This window comes from Pelobates fuscus, chromosome 3 (genome assembly GCF_036172605.1).
Source record: "Pelobates fuscus isolate aPelFus1 chromosome 3, aPelFus1.pri, whole genome shotgun sequence".
Lineage (NCBI taxonomy): Eukaryota > Metazoa > Chordata > Amphibia > Anura > Pelobatidae > Pelobates > Pelobates fuscus.
In genome coordinates this window covers 380,953,421-380,968,096 of record NC_086319.1, presented here as the reverse complement: position 1 = coordinate 380,968,096, position 14,676 = coordinate 380,953,421, and the positions used below count along the sequence as shown (strand labels likewise).

General features: G+C 39.3%; 1 protein-coding gene across 8 annotated transcripts in view; it reads left to right on the top strand.

The window, feature by feature from the left end:
• MAST1 (microtubule associated serine/threonine kinase 1) overlaps window positions 1–13,938 on the top strand; it is a 91,781-nt gene extending 77,843 nt beyond the window's left edge. For 7 of the 8 annotated variants that reach the window (XM_063449571.1, XM_063449575.1, XM_063449574.1 and 4 more), the window contains 15 exons: window positions 1,254–1,462; window positions 2,584–2,722; window positions 2,894–3,026; window positions 3,452–3,617; window positions 3,712–3,813; window positions 4,032–4,154; window positions 4,247–4,356; window positions 4,663–4,823; window positions 6,339–6,526; window positions 7,330–7,512; window positions 8,587–8,816; window positions 8,993–9,115; window positions 9,234–9,370; window positions 9,953–10,137; window positions 10,532–13,938. In XM_063449571.1, the coding sequence (XP_063305641.1) occupies window positions 1,254–1,462; window positions 2,584–2,722; window positions 2,894–3,026; window positions 3,452–3,617; window positions 3,712–3,813; window positions 4,032–4,154; window positions 4,247–4,356; window positions 4,663–4,823; window positions 6,339–6,526; window positions 7,330–7,512; window positions 8,587–8,816; window positions 8,993–9,115; window positions 9,234–9,370; window positions 9,953–10,137; window positions 10,532–12,945 (4,603 nt within the window). In that variant the 3' untranslated portion in view covers window positions 12,946–13,938. The remainder of the gene's footprint in view (window positions 1–1,253; window positions 1,463–2,583; window positions 2,723–2,893; window positions 3,027–3,451; window positions 3,618–3,711; window positions 3,814–4,031; window positions 4,155–4,246; window positions 4,357–4,662; window positions 4,824–6,338; window positions 6,527–7,329; window positions 7,513–8,586; window positions 8,817–8,992; window positions 9,116–9,233; window positions 9,371–9,952; window positions 10,138–10,531) is intronic. The other variant, XM_063449573.1, reaches the window with a different exon arrangement.
• The last annotated feature ends 738 nt before the right edge of the window (window positions 13,939–14,676 follow it).

Genomic DNA, 14,676 nt, shown 5'->3' with positions numbered 1-14,676 from the left:
TACCCCCTGTGACCTAGACAGCACAGACGTCTTTGTTGCTCCCCATCTACACGCAGTTGCATACTTGACAAGTAGAGGGTGCTGAGATATGACATCACATCGTGGAACGCGTTGCCTGTTACTATACGACTGCAGACCACATAGCCCACACTGTCTCAGACAGCAGTTAAACCAGATCAACTGTAATGGTTCTGCATGCTTTGATTACTGAAACTAAGTAAAGATTTCTTTCATGAAGGATTTACCCTCAGATAACCCAGAATAATCTTAGTTTTAATTTACTAGCTACTTTGGCTTTAAATTTGAAATTCACTTTGGATTTGCACTTTGGCAAATAACTTTGAAAGTATTTCAGAGCAAAAGATACTGCTGGTTTGAGTCTTCTTTTATTCTCATTTTGGAAGCTGTAATTAGAAACAGAAGATATAATGTTTCTATGACAGATTTTTTGAGTTTTTATTTTTTTTATTTCATCAAATTTGTTTAATACGCTATGAACTGTAACTGGATCCATTTCTCTTTGGTCTAAACATTCAAGAAAACTTTTGTGAATGAGTAAATAGTATAGAAAGATACCATGCATCCTTCCTTTTTTTGTCTTTTGAACCTCCAACTGCCCGTTCGCCTTGATGCTTGGTTTTGGTAGCCCTGCATTCTAGTACGTACTATGCCGTCTTCATGGAGGTAGAGCATGTTAACATGAAGTCCACTGATTGAGGGTCAAAATGCTTGATTTGTGGAATTTTAGTATTATTTAGAAATGTAATCAAATAACTAAGACTCGATCACTCAATACACAGTGTGTCTGCACCACTTATGGATTGGAGATTGACACCTAAATGTATACATTTTTAGTATCTAATACAATGGTGATTAACTTTGATGCTCTCTTGAACATTAAGGAATCTTGGACCGTAATAGCTGGAGTGGCAGAGGTTAGGATCATTGGCCTACTTCACCACAACCATGGCAAATAGCATGTATGATACATTACCTAGTCAGTGGTCATATGTGTAAACATTGAACAGACACAGGTTATTAACTTGGCTTGTGCTACAAATGTCCAGTGGACTTACTATGTAAACACGTGGACTTACTCCAAATGATGCCTAGCTTTTATAATTAATAACTTGGCATTGCATGTCTAGCTACAAGAGGGAGCCTGCCTTCTGTATCTCAGGTGGCTTCCACAGTTTTCGTCAATAGCTCCCACTGTCTTTGAGCTCACTGTGAGATGATCATTTTTCATACAGAGCAGTGTATCTGGTACGCCATCGGGAGACACGCCAGCGCTTTGCCATGAAGAAGATAAATAAGCAGAACTTGCTCTTGAGGAATCAGGTCCACCAAGCCTTCATAGAACGAGACATTTTGACCTTTGCACAGAACCCATTTGTGGTCAGCATGTTCTGTTCCTTCCAGACACGTAGGCACCTTTGCATGGTCATGGAGTATGTAGAAGGTGAGTTTATTTCATATATCTGTATCTATACTATGTATTGATATAGATCCAATGTGATCTTTGGTATATTCAAGGGAGCCCAAATTGTTATTATTTCAAGTGCACTTGGAGAAGCGTGAATTAGACACCAGAAACCTGTTGGTTATCAAAATAAGCCTCTGACCTTTATTTTGTCAGTTGTATTTTTATACATTAAAAAACAAAGTGCTTATTTGCAAATACTCATAGGACAGTAGTAGGAAGGGGGTGAAAGGTTGAAAGGAGTACAGATAAGACATAGGAATGAACGTCATATACATATAACAGATAAGTTCAGAGAAAGAGAAAGAACAGACTGATTTAGGAGAGACAGCTCAGGTGGGGGCTATCTGCTCCCGTAACTAGACATATATGGTCTTAAGTGTCGTTTTAAGCATTAAGCATATCCTGAGTCCAAGTTAGCCAATTTTAATATAGGATATCTAATATGACACCTTTAGGCTTCAACCTTGAAATCAAAGTAAATTTTATCACAGTAAATATTACAACAAACTGTATAAAATACATAAACATTGAAAATAATCTATAAAACTATAAAACATATGCATCATACTTTTCTCGTGTATTTTATAAAATACCTGGGCATTCGTATACAGAATTTAGGCGCGAAACACTTGAATTTAAGACCACTTTGCTTATATAATGTACTGTATATATGTATGTTTTCTTTATTTACATGTCTTTATATCTATGTTTATTTATTTGCAGTTATATTTCCCTTTTCTAGCTGTTGTTCACTGCCTGGCAGAGAATTCTTTGGAATATAGGCCTTGATTTAACTGTTCTGGATGAACGTTTAGAGATAAAGTTTTAAAATTATTTTTTTTCAATATATTAAAAATTTTAAAAATGTATCCACAAATACTAAAACATGTGCAATTCTTTAAAAAAAATTATTAAATCAAGGCCATAAACTGATAACAGCTTGAGAGCCTGTACTGGACCGTCTTGATATATAGCTAGATAACTCTAGATCTATCTAGATTATTTTTTTCGAATTTCAATTACTTTTTTCCTCATACCATTTACTCTCTTTTTCTCTCTCCTTTCTCTCCCTTTTTCTGTCGGGTCTCCATTGGCAGGGGGTGACTGTGCCACCCTGCTGAAGCACATTGGTGCCCTCCCCCTGGAGATGGCACGGCTATATTTTGCTGAGACTGTCCTTGCTCTGGAATATCTGCATAATTATGGCATCGTTCACCGGGATTTGAAACCGGACAAGTGAGGAGGAGTCTGTGTATATACCATATATTTATGTATAAAGAAATAGCCTGCATGTAGTGTATGACAATGTGTTTATCGTTTTCCTAGTAGCCCTCACCCCTTGTTTTGTTCCCTCTATGTCTCTCACACACTTTCTTTCTTCTCTTTTTCCTCTATCTCTTCTCTCAGTCTCCTAATAACTTCGATGGGTCACGTCAAACTGACAGATTTTGGCTTGTCTAAGATGGGGCTCATGAACCTCACCACCAATCTGTACGAGGGACATATTGAAAGTGAGGCCAGAGAGTTTCTGGACAAGCAGGTGACATCCTCTCTCCAGTTTAGGTCAATTTGCTCTGGGGTATATAGATTCAATGTCCTGTAACTTCATTCTGTCAGTTTCCAAGTTCTATACCTCTCTCCTGTCTGTATCATTGTGTGGATAAAAGGGACACAATTAATGTGCCCCCTCCTCTCTCTATCGCCCTGTGTTGGTAGGGGAAAACTCTTTGTCCTATACCTTCCTCCACTTTATGTCACCCTAATATGGGAAAGACAGACTCCATGTCCTTTAGCGTGCTCCTGTCTATGTCACACTGTGTTGGAAAGGGACAGATTCCATGTCCCTTAGCGCCCTCCTGCTCTTGATGAGTCAGAGACCATTTCCCACAATCGCCCTTTGGTCTGTGTCACTTTGTGGAAGGGTGGAAAGGCATCATGATCCACAGACCTTTCTATGTCTTCTAGGTCTGTGGCACTCCAGAATATATTGCTCCTGAAGTTATCCTGAGGCAAGGCTATGGGAAACCGGTGGATTGGTGGGCAATGGGCATCATATTATATGAGTTTCTTGTGGGCTGTGTCCCATTTTTCGGAGATACACCAGAGGAATTGTTTGGTCAGGTGATCAGTGGTAAGAATATTAATCTTCAATGTCAATATCTTCTCACACTGTAGTTGCTCTTCTCTACATTTATATCTCTTGTTTTCTTTCTGTTAATATCCAGATGATATAATCTGGCCGGAAGGTGAAGAGGCACTCCCAGCAGATGCCCAACATTTAATCTCCAGTCTCCTGCAGACTGACCCTTTACTCAGACTGGGAACAGGTGAGACAAAAAAAATAAAAATCCCCAAAATACACTCCTCATATTCACATGAATTCTGGAAGTAAATTAATTCACTCATTTCCCACTACATCCTCATAATAATATGGTTATAACATGTGATAACTGACTAACTTCTTCAGCTTCCAATCTTCCACCATCTCCCTCTTGTATATATTGTTCCACATAATTCCATTTCCTTTTCTCTTCTGCTGCTGTAGGAGGTGCCATTGAGGTGAAGACCCATGGATTTTTCACTGATCTGGACTGGAATGGTTTACTTAGACAGAAAGCAGAATTTATTCCCCATCTGGAGGCCGAAGACGACACCAGTTACTTTGACAGTGGGTACAATAACCTACAGGGCATATAGATACTGGGTCACTATACCTAGAGGTTAGAGGGTTAATGAGGTGCTGAATCTCTCTCACTTTAGCTCGAACAGATCGCTATCAGCATATCAACTCTTATGATGAGGATGATACAAATGATGAAGACTCTGTGGAAATCCGACAGTTTTCATCCTGCACACAAAGATTTAGCAAGGTGGGTCTGATGGTCAGATTTGTCGAGAGATTATAGTAGGAAGCAAAGAGGCAAACGGAAACTGGGAGGAAATGGATCATTGCTGGTTTTGTTAATAACATACAAATACGAGCCTATTTAGCATTAAGTTATTTATTATTATATTTGTTGCAAACAAAAATCTCAGTCTCGAGTGTGTGTTAATTGGAGCAGGTCATCAAATCGGGACAACACAGAAGATCTGCCAAAGACATCTACAGACTTTTTCCTATATCTTTCTCAATCTGTTTTAATTAACGTCTGCAATCTATGTATCCCTTAAAACAGGTTTATAGTAGTATGGAGCAACTATCCCAACTGGAGCAGAAACCATCCACTCCTTCCCGAGACCCTACCAAACAAGAAAGAAGTGAGAGAGGGACCAAGAGAGAGACGTTAGGTGGTGTCACCCTACGAGACCGCTGCTGGAGAACCGTTTCACCTGAAATGTGAGTCAATCTTCAGAAGTGAATGTAAAGGAAATTGTTTTAGGATCGGCAATTTATTTTATTATAAGGTCAGGAAATTGCTTCTCTGGCCAGACGAGTTTTAGTTTATTTATCGATTAATTGCCAGCACGGACGTAGCTTGTACTTTGTGAGTGATGTATAGGGAAGGGTTTAATCATAATATTCTATATATTATTCCACCTTTTTAGGACATTTTTTTCCCAGAACCCATTTTATCAAGTACTTTTCTTTAGTTCCCTATTAAATATAGTCTTGCTAGTAATCATAGAATCATAGAATGTGATGGCAGATAAGAACCATTCGGCCCATCTAGTATCATGGATGGTTACCTATTGCAATGACATCATCACAGAAAATCAGAATCTGCCCAAACAAGCGGGGTGTTTACTGCCTGGATGCTATGTTGCCCAGTCACTCGTTATGTTGTGGTATTCTGGTGGACTGGTCAATAAGCTCGTAGCTTTCTCTCTGTGTATCTGGTTGCATCCTCAATTAGTAGGACCTTATTATGTGAACTTATTGACGTCACAGAGTGGGGTTCAGTTGGCCATCAATTGTCTCATCAGTGAAATCAATCAACGTTTAGCCATCACCAAACCACAAAATCCCTTTAGTCTCTAAAACCTGTCTATGAAATATGTTTCAATTGCTGTATTTCCACCCTCTTACTAAGTGTTCTGCAAATCATTATATTTTGATCATTATTTTAGTGGAGTGTATTTTTTTTATTTGGTGACTGTACCAAAGTTGTGTTTATTCTGTGTATTGCCAGTAAAGTTTTCTTTCATAGTTAATAGTGACTCATAGAAAGGCATTAGTCATGTCCCTTTTTATGCCTTTTGGGATGGGAGAGATTTTTGTAAAGTAGTCTAATGGATATTATACTGTCACGGGTAGAATGGATGGAAAATATCACATTTTAAAATTCTTTAATTTCTGTTATATAAGCAAAGCATTAAAGTGGTACTCTTCGAGAACCGATTCACTGAGTAGATCCACTTCCTCAACACATCACCCTTCCTTCTACACATACCCCAGAATATAATGTACTTGTTAGTTGGATGTCTTTGTGTGTTTGAGATGGTCATCAGATCACAGTCACTTCACCCTTTATAAAGCTCTTCAAAACACAAGTATGGGATGTTTTAGTTTATTTTTTTAAGTATTTGGAATACCGAGTGAAAAGGGCTTTTCTCGCAAATTTTGTAAAGCTGGAGAGATATGGTTTTTACACCACTTGAGAATTAATTATTTAAAACACAAGAGAGAGATTATTCTGTAGGATTATTCACTTAAGTGTGAATTATAAGGTTTAAAAGAGAACGTTTAGAGAATTTGAGGTCAAAATACCCAAACTGGAGAAATTTGCCAATTTAGATTTGTTTTTTTCAATTTGATTATTTCGGACTAAAATATTAAATTAAGTTTGAATTCGCTGTCCTGAGACTTCGACTTTAGGGAATAATCCTGATGGTCATTCCTGTGCTGTTACAGGAAACACTTCTCAGATGCCACAGATGCTGACTCCAGTCCTCCCTTGGCTGCCAGGCGTCGGTTCTCTGCTCTGGTTGACACTGCGCGTTTCGTGGCTCCTCTGGAGGGAGAAGGGGAAAGTAAAATGAAAGGAAGCAGCGGGACCCAACAGACTCAAAGCAAGATTCCACTAGGGGAACTTGAGCCTTGTGAGTGTTCTATATATATATATGACACTATGTTGTCATCAAATTAACTTATTCATTGTGGTTAAAACATTAAGCAATATATTGAAAAGCTAAAGGCTTTTACATCCTTGTATAATCCTCTTTGTGGCGTCCCACACTTATAATTGATGGTCATTAATTCAAATTGTCAACAGTATGTGCATGTGCCATGGGGGGCATTAATCCAAATCTGTTACTTAGACTGTTTGCTTAGATAGTGACTAATCAGAAAACAAAATAGTATTACAGCATTGGGATTTCTGCCAAGTAGGGGTTGAGTATAGGTTAATGGGATTGGGAAGCTATATTGACAAGGGCTTGTGAAAAACATATATTATAATGCTGTGTATTATACCTTAATATTGGCTGATTTTCCGATGTTTACATTCTAATCTTTCTGTGAAATCTGTACCATTTCACTTATTAATTCACTTTTTCCTCGATTCTATTTTCTCTGCCTGTATCCCAAACCTTTCATGCGTTATGCCTTTTCATTAATTATTAATTCACTCTCTCTTTTCCTCCCTTACTCACTGACACTCTGCCCCTTCTACTCTCTGATTCTTTTTTACTTATTCAAACTCTTTCTATATTTCACTACGTCACTCCCTCAATCTCTTTATTCCTAATTTCCTTGTTCCTTCTTACATTTTCTCTCATCGCTCCCTCTTATTCTCTCACTCTCTTCCTCATTTTCTACTCTTTTTTTCTTGCGCTCTCTTGCTCTTCCTTCTCCTTCTCTTTTTTCCTTTCTTTCTCTCTAACCCCCCTCATCACAATTACAGCAGACAAGTCCTCAGACACTCACCACCCTCAGGATTCAGACTCCTCCCCTCGCGCTACCAATGAAATTGTTCTACGAAGAGCTCGACACCAACATCTTTCTGGGGACAGTGAACGGCGTAGAACAGGAGGAAAGGTCATAAAATCGGCATCCACCACTGCCCTCTCTGTCATGATCCCTACAGGTATATGTCATATGTCTTATTACATTTCGAAGAAAGAAGGAGGCTGCACTCAATCATAAAAAACACAGGGTGCTAAATGATTATGGGTTAGCATCCCTTATAAGTACAAGTATTAATAGAAAAGTCACTGGTAAGTCAAACAGATTTATTGGCCACAGCAACGTTTCGACCTGTACCCGGGTCCTTATCAAGCGTTAGCTCTCACTTGATAAAGACCTGGGTACAGGTCGAAACGTTGCGGTGACATATTTTTAGATATCTTCTTAAATATCATGATACACTTAAAAAATAATAATCATGTTCCTAAACGCTATGTTTTATTGTTATGTAAAAAAAAATCAAAAAAAATCTATATATAGATATATAGTAGATTATGGCATAGATTTTAAATTATTTAATATTTACTTTTTTTATATAAACTTTTGAAATGGTTTAATTTTATACAAAATATTTTAATATGTTGATATGTTTTATATATATATATATATATATTTTATATATGATATTTTAAGATTTAAAAAAAGTAATTTTCCATTTTTATTAAAAATATTAAATTTTGATCAGTACTTTTGGAATTATTTTTTACATTGAATTACTTACTAAATTCAATTTAATTAATTGTTTCATCTGACCAGAGGTCATTTTATCCAAATTTTTACCATGTTTTTCAAACCCCGTAATGACAAAATTGACAATTAACAGGAACAAATGTATCTCTGAAAAGTTTCAAAAAGTAGCCTTAGGAATATATATGAGAATCCTACAGTATCTCCGGTGAATGTCAAAATTCTTATGGTGTCAAAGCGAATGGGCAGATTTGAGGTTTAGTGTGTAGATTCTAAGGATGAATGGACAGGGCTTTGTGGTAAATGGAAAGATCATTCGGTTCTCAGGATGAATTAACAGATTCTTAGTGTCTGCAGGTAATGACATATTTTATTGATCTTTGTGGGTCTTGCCAAATAGTCCTAGTGCATAGTCAGATACTTTGGGTGAGTGACCAAACTAGGATGACATTATAATCACACTCATCTAATTATCACATTCAGTCAACCTTTTTCGCTTCCTCCTTAGTTGAGCAGCACAGCAGTTCCCCCCTGGTCAGTCCAATGTCTCCTCGATCTCTTTCCTCCAACCCTTCTTCACGGGACTCTTCCCCCAGCCGCGATTATACCCCAGCAGTTACCAGTCTCCGCTCACCCATCTCCATTCAGCGCTCTGGGAAAAAGTATGGCTTTACTCTACGGGCCATCCGAGTGTACATGGGGGAGAGTGATGTATACAGTGTGCAGCACATAGTGTGGGTGAGTATCTGCAACTATGAGACTGTTGACAAGGACTCAAAGCATAGTCAAACTCCTTGGTCACCCAAGAGAATAACCATGATGTAGGAACTGGGTTCTACCAAAGTTATAATAAAGTTGCCAAGAGTTTTAGATATCGAAGTCTATGCTTATTGCACTCATCTATTCATTTGCAGCATGTTGAAGAAGGAGGACCTGCTCATGAGGCTGGCCTATGCGCTGGTGACCTAATTACACATGTTAACGGGGAGCCTGTTCATGGTTTGGTGCACACCGAGGTGGTGGAGCTTATTTTGAAGGTAAGAACACCTAGTATTCTTTGGGTGATGGCAGGAACAAAAGCTCGTGTTTGCACTGGTCTGCAATGCCACATTGACACTATCCTGCCCTTATTACTCCACATGGTTACCACTTCAGAGCGGAAATAAGGTCCTTGTCACCACAACCCCTTTTGAGAACACTTCAATCAGAACTGGCCCAGCCAGGAGAAGCAGTTACCGATCAAAGATGGCCAGAAGGAGCAAGAGGAGTGTTGCAAGAGAGGGGCAAGAAACGTAAGTTTGGGAATTTATGTATTGGAGAAATGAGAAAGGGTGTTAAAAAGGATGAAGAAGAATCTAGAAACGAGAATGTGAAGTTCTAAAAGGAGCAGAGCTGAGGAAGAATATGATGGAAGGATGTGTGAGAAATGCATATTTAATGACTAGTATCACTTTGTAGTAATTCCTTTACTTGCAGGTGACCCTCATACTGTGTTGAATGGAGCATAGAATGTCTAGGCAATTCTTGATGCTATAGTATTAAATAAACAAAGCAAACAGTACAGCCTATTCATATTTTTATTGATGAGGGTCAGTTTGCTAAAGGCAAGAAATATAATACTACCAGTGCCATCTCACTCTATGATACTAACAAAGAAATCCAGAACCAGTGATTGTCCTTCAGAAAGTTGGGTAGTTCTGCATTGACTAAAAGAAGCAAATGAGGTATGTGGGAAAATGAGAGATAGAGGGAGATTAATGGCAGGGAAAGATTTATAAACAAGAGTGCCGCAAGACAAAAGAAAAAGGATACATTTTCTTTTTCAATATGTTAAATATTCTTTATCTCTCTTTCTCCTCCCTCTTTTTTCATAGTAAAAAGCGAAGTTCACTCTTCCGTAAGATCACCAAGCAGTCAAATCTTCTACACACCAGTCGCTCCCTCTCTTCTCTCAGCCGATCTCTCTCTTCCAGTGACAGTCTCCCTGGGTCTCCAACTCACAGTCTCTCTGCTCGATCCCCAACCCATAGTTATCGCTCTATGGACTCTGCTTACTTAGGTAGGCTCTGCTTAAATCTCTGGCAAACTACAGTTCAGAAATAAGTTATAATATTGGAGGCAATGATAACATTTCTGTAGAAACCAGGTAGGGGATCATATATTGGGTTATAAGGCGTTAAAGGCAGGTGTGTCAGCGAGTGGTGGGTCCAGATTTATTCATGTAGCATGTCTTAAGGGGGTAAGTGGTAAATGTCTCTGAAATGGTAGGATTTGCAGAAAGTAGAGTTATTGATCTGTGATCTTTCAAGGATGAAATGTTCAGGTTATCTTTCACTGCTGAACTATATTGCTAGTAAAATTAACAACCAGGTGCCCTGCGTGTTACCATGGGAGGGGCTATATGGATTGGTCTTCTGCATATTAACATTTTCTTTCTTTGTCTAACTCTTTAGGTGCATCATCTCAGGGCAGTTCCCCTTCTTCTAGCACTCCTAACTCTCCTGCTCCCCCTCCCCCATCATCATCCACTGCTTGTGCTCCCACATCTTCTTCATCCGCTTCTCCTGCCCCGCCATCTCCTCATATCCGTCCCAGCACACTGCATGGGCTATCTCCCAAGCTGCATCGCCAGTACCGGTCTGCACGCTGTAAATCTGCTGGCAACATGCCACTTTCTCCACTTGCTCACACTCCTTCCCCAACTACTGCAGCCTCTCCGCCTCTCATTCCTGGCCACAGTGTGGGCAGTAGTCTTACAACCCAGAGCTTTCCACCAAAGCTGCATCCTTCCCCGCCTGTCTCACGTCCAAGGCCTAAGAGTGCTGAGCCACCTCGTTCCCCTCTCCTTAAGAGGGTACAATCCGCAGAAAAGTTGGGTGGTGGTGCAGGTGGTGTAACACCCAGGAAACAAGAACCAGGAGGAGGAGGAGGGGCAGCAGATGGAGAAGGAACAGAATCTATTGGAAGCAGAACACAAGCAGTGAGGAGAGTAGGGAGGCAAGAATCCCCTAGGAGTCTCTGTGGAGCAGAAAGTCTGCTACCAGATAGCATGGAGAAGCTAGAAGGAGATGTAGGTGTCATCGTATTACAACAGGGAGAAGGGCACAAAGCTGTTGAGGGGAAAGTTCAGGGAGGAAGTAAATTAGGGTCAACAGCACGGCCACCTCCTCCATTCTCCCCCCAGGAATCCCCTGTCTTATCCACCGCAGCAATTCCAACACAGGGTGAGCCATCTCATGCTCTGGTAGGGAGATGCCAGGTGAAGACATTAAGTCCTGTGCAGGAACATGAGGGACGAAGAGGTGAAGGGGAGGATGGTGGAGGTGACATTGACACTAGGAAGGGAGAAAGAGGAGAAGAAGAAGAGGAAGAGGGAGGAGCAATGAAGGAGCGATGGTATTTGGAAGTAGTTGAGGAACTAACTACTGTTGGTAAGAGTCCATCTCATCCTCCCACAAAGAGTGCTCCATGTAGCCTTCCAACAGAATCACACACATGCCAAACATCACCCCAAATTACTAAAAGTAAGGAGGTTGATGTTCACTCCATGAAGGGGGCACTGTGTTCATCTCTGGATCCAAAGCAAGAGCTTTGTCATCCTCCAAAGGGCAGGGTATCAGAGGCTGATCCTGCAAAGGTGGTTGTCCCTTCTACTATCCAGACTACGTCCTGTGAACATATAGGGCTAAAGATGGCGGAAGCTGATCACACAAAGATCAGCCCTAAGCCATCTCAAGTTCTAGAATCTCCACATACTGTTAAGGAAAAGGAGTCAAATGTGGATATTCTAAAGAATCCTTTACTTTGTTGCCCCAAAGTGTCTGACACCTCTAAGTCTGTTCCCTCTCTTCCTGACCAATTAATTGATTTGAAAACCGATGGGATAAAAGAAAGTACCAGTGGCCTAGGTTATGTAAAATGTGAAACCACTGTCTTACAACCTATTCGAGTACATTATGTGAATTTGGAACCAACTAGACTTCCTGCATCTCCCCTTTCTATTGGTGATAATGTAAGAGGAAGTGATATTTCCACTATGGGTGCTCGTGTGCCAGGGCATGTTTCATCTACAGCAGAGTCCGTATCTTCTTTAAATGTTAAAGTAAAAAAAGTAGATACTGACCAAACAAAGATGGCAACCAATATTCAACCACTGAACAGGTACAGTGTCACAGAAACGGATCAGGCTAAAATAAACATTACACTCCCATCTACAAAAGTCTTAAGTGGACAGGGAAGTGACCAGACAACTATGAACATTAACACACCAATAATAAACAAAATCGGGGAAACAGACAAAGGCAAGATGGCTCCTGCCGCATCAACTATCAATAGAGTAAGTGGAGTAGACACTGAGGAGGTAAAAGTAACCAGTGCTGTTCATATTAACCGAACCTGTCTACCAGAAAATGAAAAGACAAAGAGGACCACTGTTGCCTCTGGTGTTAATAGAGCAACTGACCAGACAACAATCACTGCTGCCTCATCAAATAGTGCCAGTAAAGCTGTGGAGGTCCTTGAAAAAATATCTTCTGTTGCACCAACCCTTAGTAAAGATGGTGTGACTGACGGCAACCAAATGAAAGCTCCCTGTGTGCCCTCAGTTAGTAAATGTGTCAGTGGATTAGAAAGTGACAAGTCAAAGTTGACTACAACTTCTTTAACTTTTAATCGGATAAATGAAACTGAAAAAAAACAGACAGGATCCTCTTCTCCCGCTACTATAGAGAATGATCAGCCTAAACTGTCTCCCGTAGCTATTAGGGTAAGTGGAATTCAGAGTGATGCCCAGAGTGGCATTCGTGGTCCTTTGAAATCTCCAAGTTCTAAGACAGTGCCCGCCGTCGCCAGTCAGCACCCGTCATAAGCAACCAGTCGTCCTTATCTGTAGTAGGGTGGAGGCATATTCATTATATTGATAATCTCATAGCATTAACTCTCCGACTCAGGAGGGAGGAAGGAGTAGGGGGTAGATGTAGCAGTTGCCCCCTTCGAAATCCTTATATTGAGCCTTATTGCCCCCCATGCAAACTCTGATGGTAGTGGGGGCTGCACAGGCGTGTATGTGTGTGTCTGTGTGTATGTCTGTGTGTTTGTGTGTTTGTGCTGTGCCTTAATTGTTAATTAGTTGGAAAAGTTACTGCACACACACACTTAGCGCTAGTAACTAAAGAGTTAAGTGGAGTGACACTCCGCAGGTCTGGCCAAGGAGATTTAAAAAAAAAAATGGAGTGACGCTATGCAGGAGTAAGGCAGGAGGACATGTAGGCAAAGCAATGTTCAGCAGGTCTCTGACACGTCCCTTGCATGACATCACCTATGACATCACGACCTTCCCTCCCCCTTCCCTGAGACCTCAGTCTGTGCTCTAAAAAAACTCCTACCAATGGTGCACCTTCAAAGCCAACTGTGTCATCTTCCAGCCTACGCTGCCATCAGCTTGTGCCACGTCCGGTGATGTCACGCCACGCCCGTCTTACCTACATATAGAGCATACGTCTATACATATGGAGTTATATTTATCTGGACGCACTATATATATAGATATATATATAAATATATAAATATATTGTCTATGGGGCTCCACTATTTCTATGCAAGAGGATTAATGGTAATATTAACTCTGTCAGTGCCTGTGGGACCATCTTGGTTTATTGTGGAGACTGCAGAGGTTAATTTGTGAATTACTGTCTTTTTATTTAATTTTGTGTACTTTTATTTAATAATGTCGTTTCCCCATTCCCCACCTTTGCCTCTTCTCACATCCCACAAAAATAAGCCCCTTGCTGTCTTATTTCAATTTGTTTATTTTGGATGCTGTAAAACATATAAAAATAAAATTTTTGAAGTGATGAATTTATCTGGAAAAAAACAAAAATTTTTGTTGAATTCTAAAATAAACTACACCAAACCAGAAACATGAAAATATTAACTACTGGATTGAATTTATCTAACTACGGAAAACATTCAGGTTTGTACACTGAACTGTAAATTTTGGAGATTGAAGCATATTGCAAATTTATTTTATTTTATTTCAATTTTGATTTACAATTTGCAATATCTTTCTCAATTCTCCGTGACTCATAGTTTAGCGAATTAATGGCATTGTGTGTTGTGAACGAAAATCTAAAGATTAAAGCCGAAATAAAACAAATGTTACAACAATTTCCACAAACGATAAATACATTATCGATAAATCTGTATTTTACAAAATAAAAAATTAATTTTAATCATTATTTTAGTATTTGTAACAAAAGGACTCTAATATACCTTAACTGTGAAATATTGGCACTATTTTTTGAATATACAAATGTTTCTTTTAGTAGAGATATATAATTATATTCAGAATTCTGTTCTTGAAACTTGATTTAATATTTTTGGATAAACTTTTATGGTGTTGTTCCCCCTAAGATATTAACACTTAAAAAAATTATATAATATATCAAAAATATATATGAATATATAAAAAAATATTAAAATATTTTTCATAATATTAACTCATTTGAAAGCCGTATCCAAAAATATTAAATCAAGACAATAATCAGAACGCAAGCATTTGTGGACTCCTTTCATGCCAAACTGTGTTTCGAGATTTTGA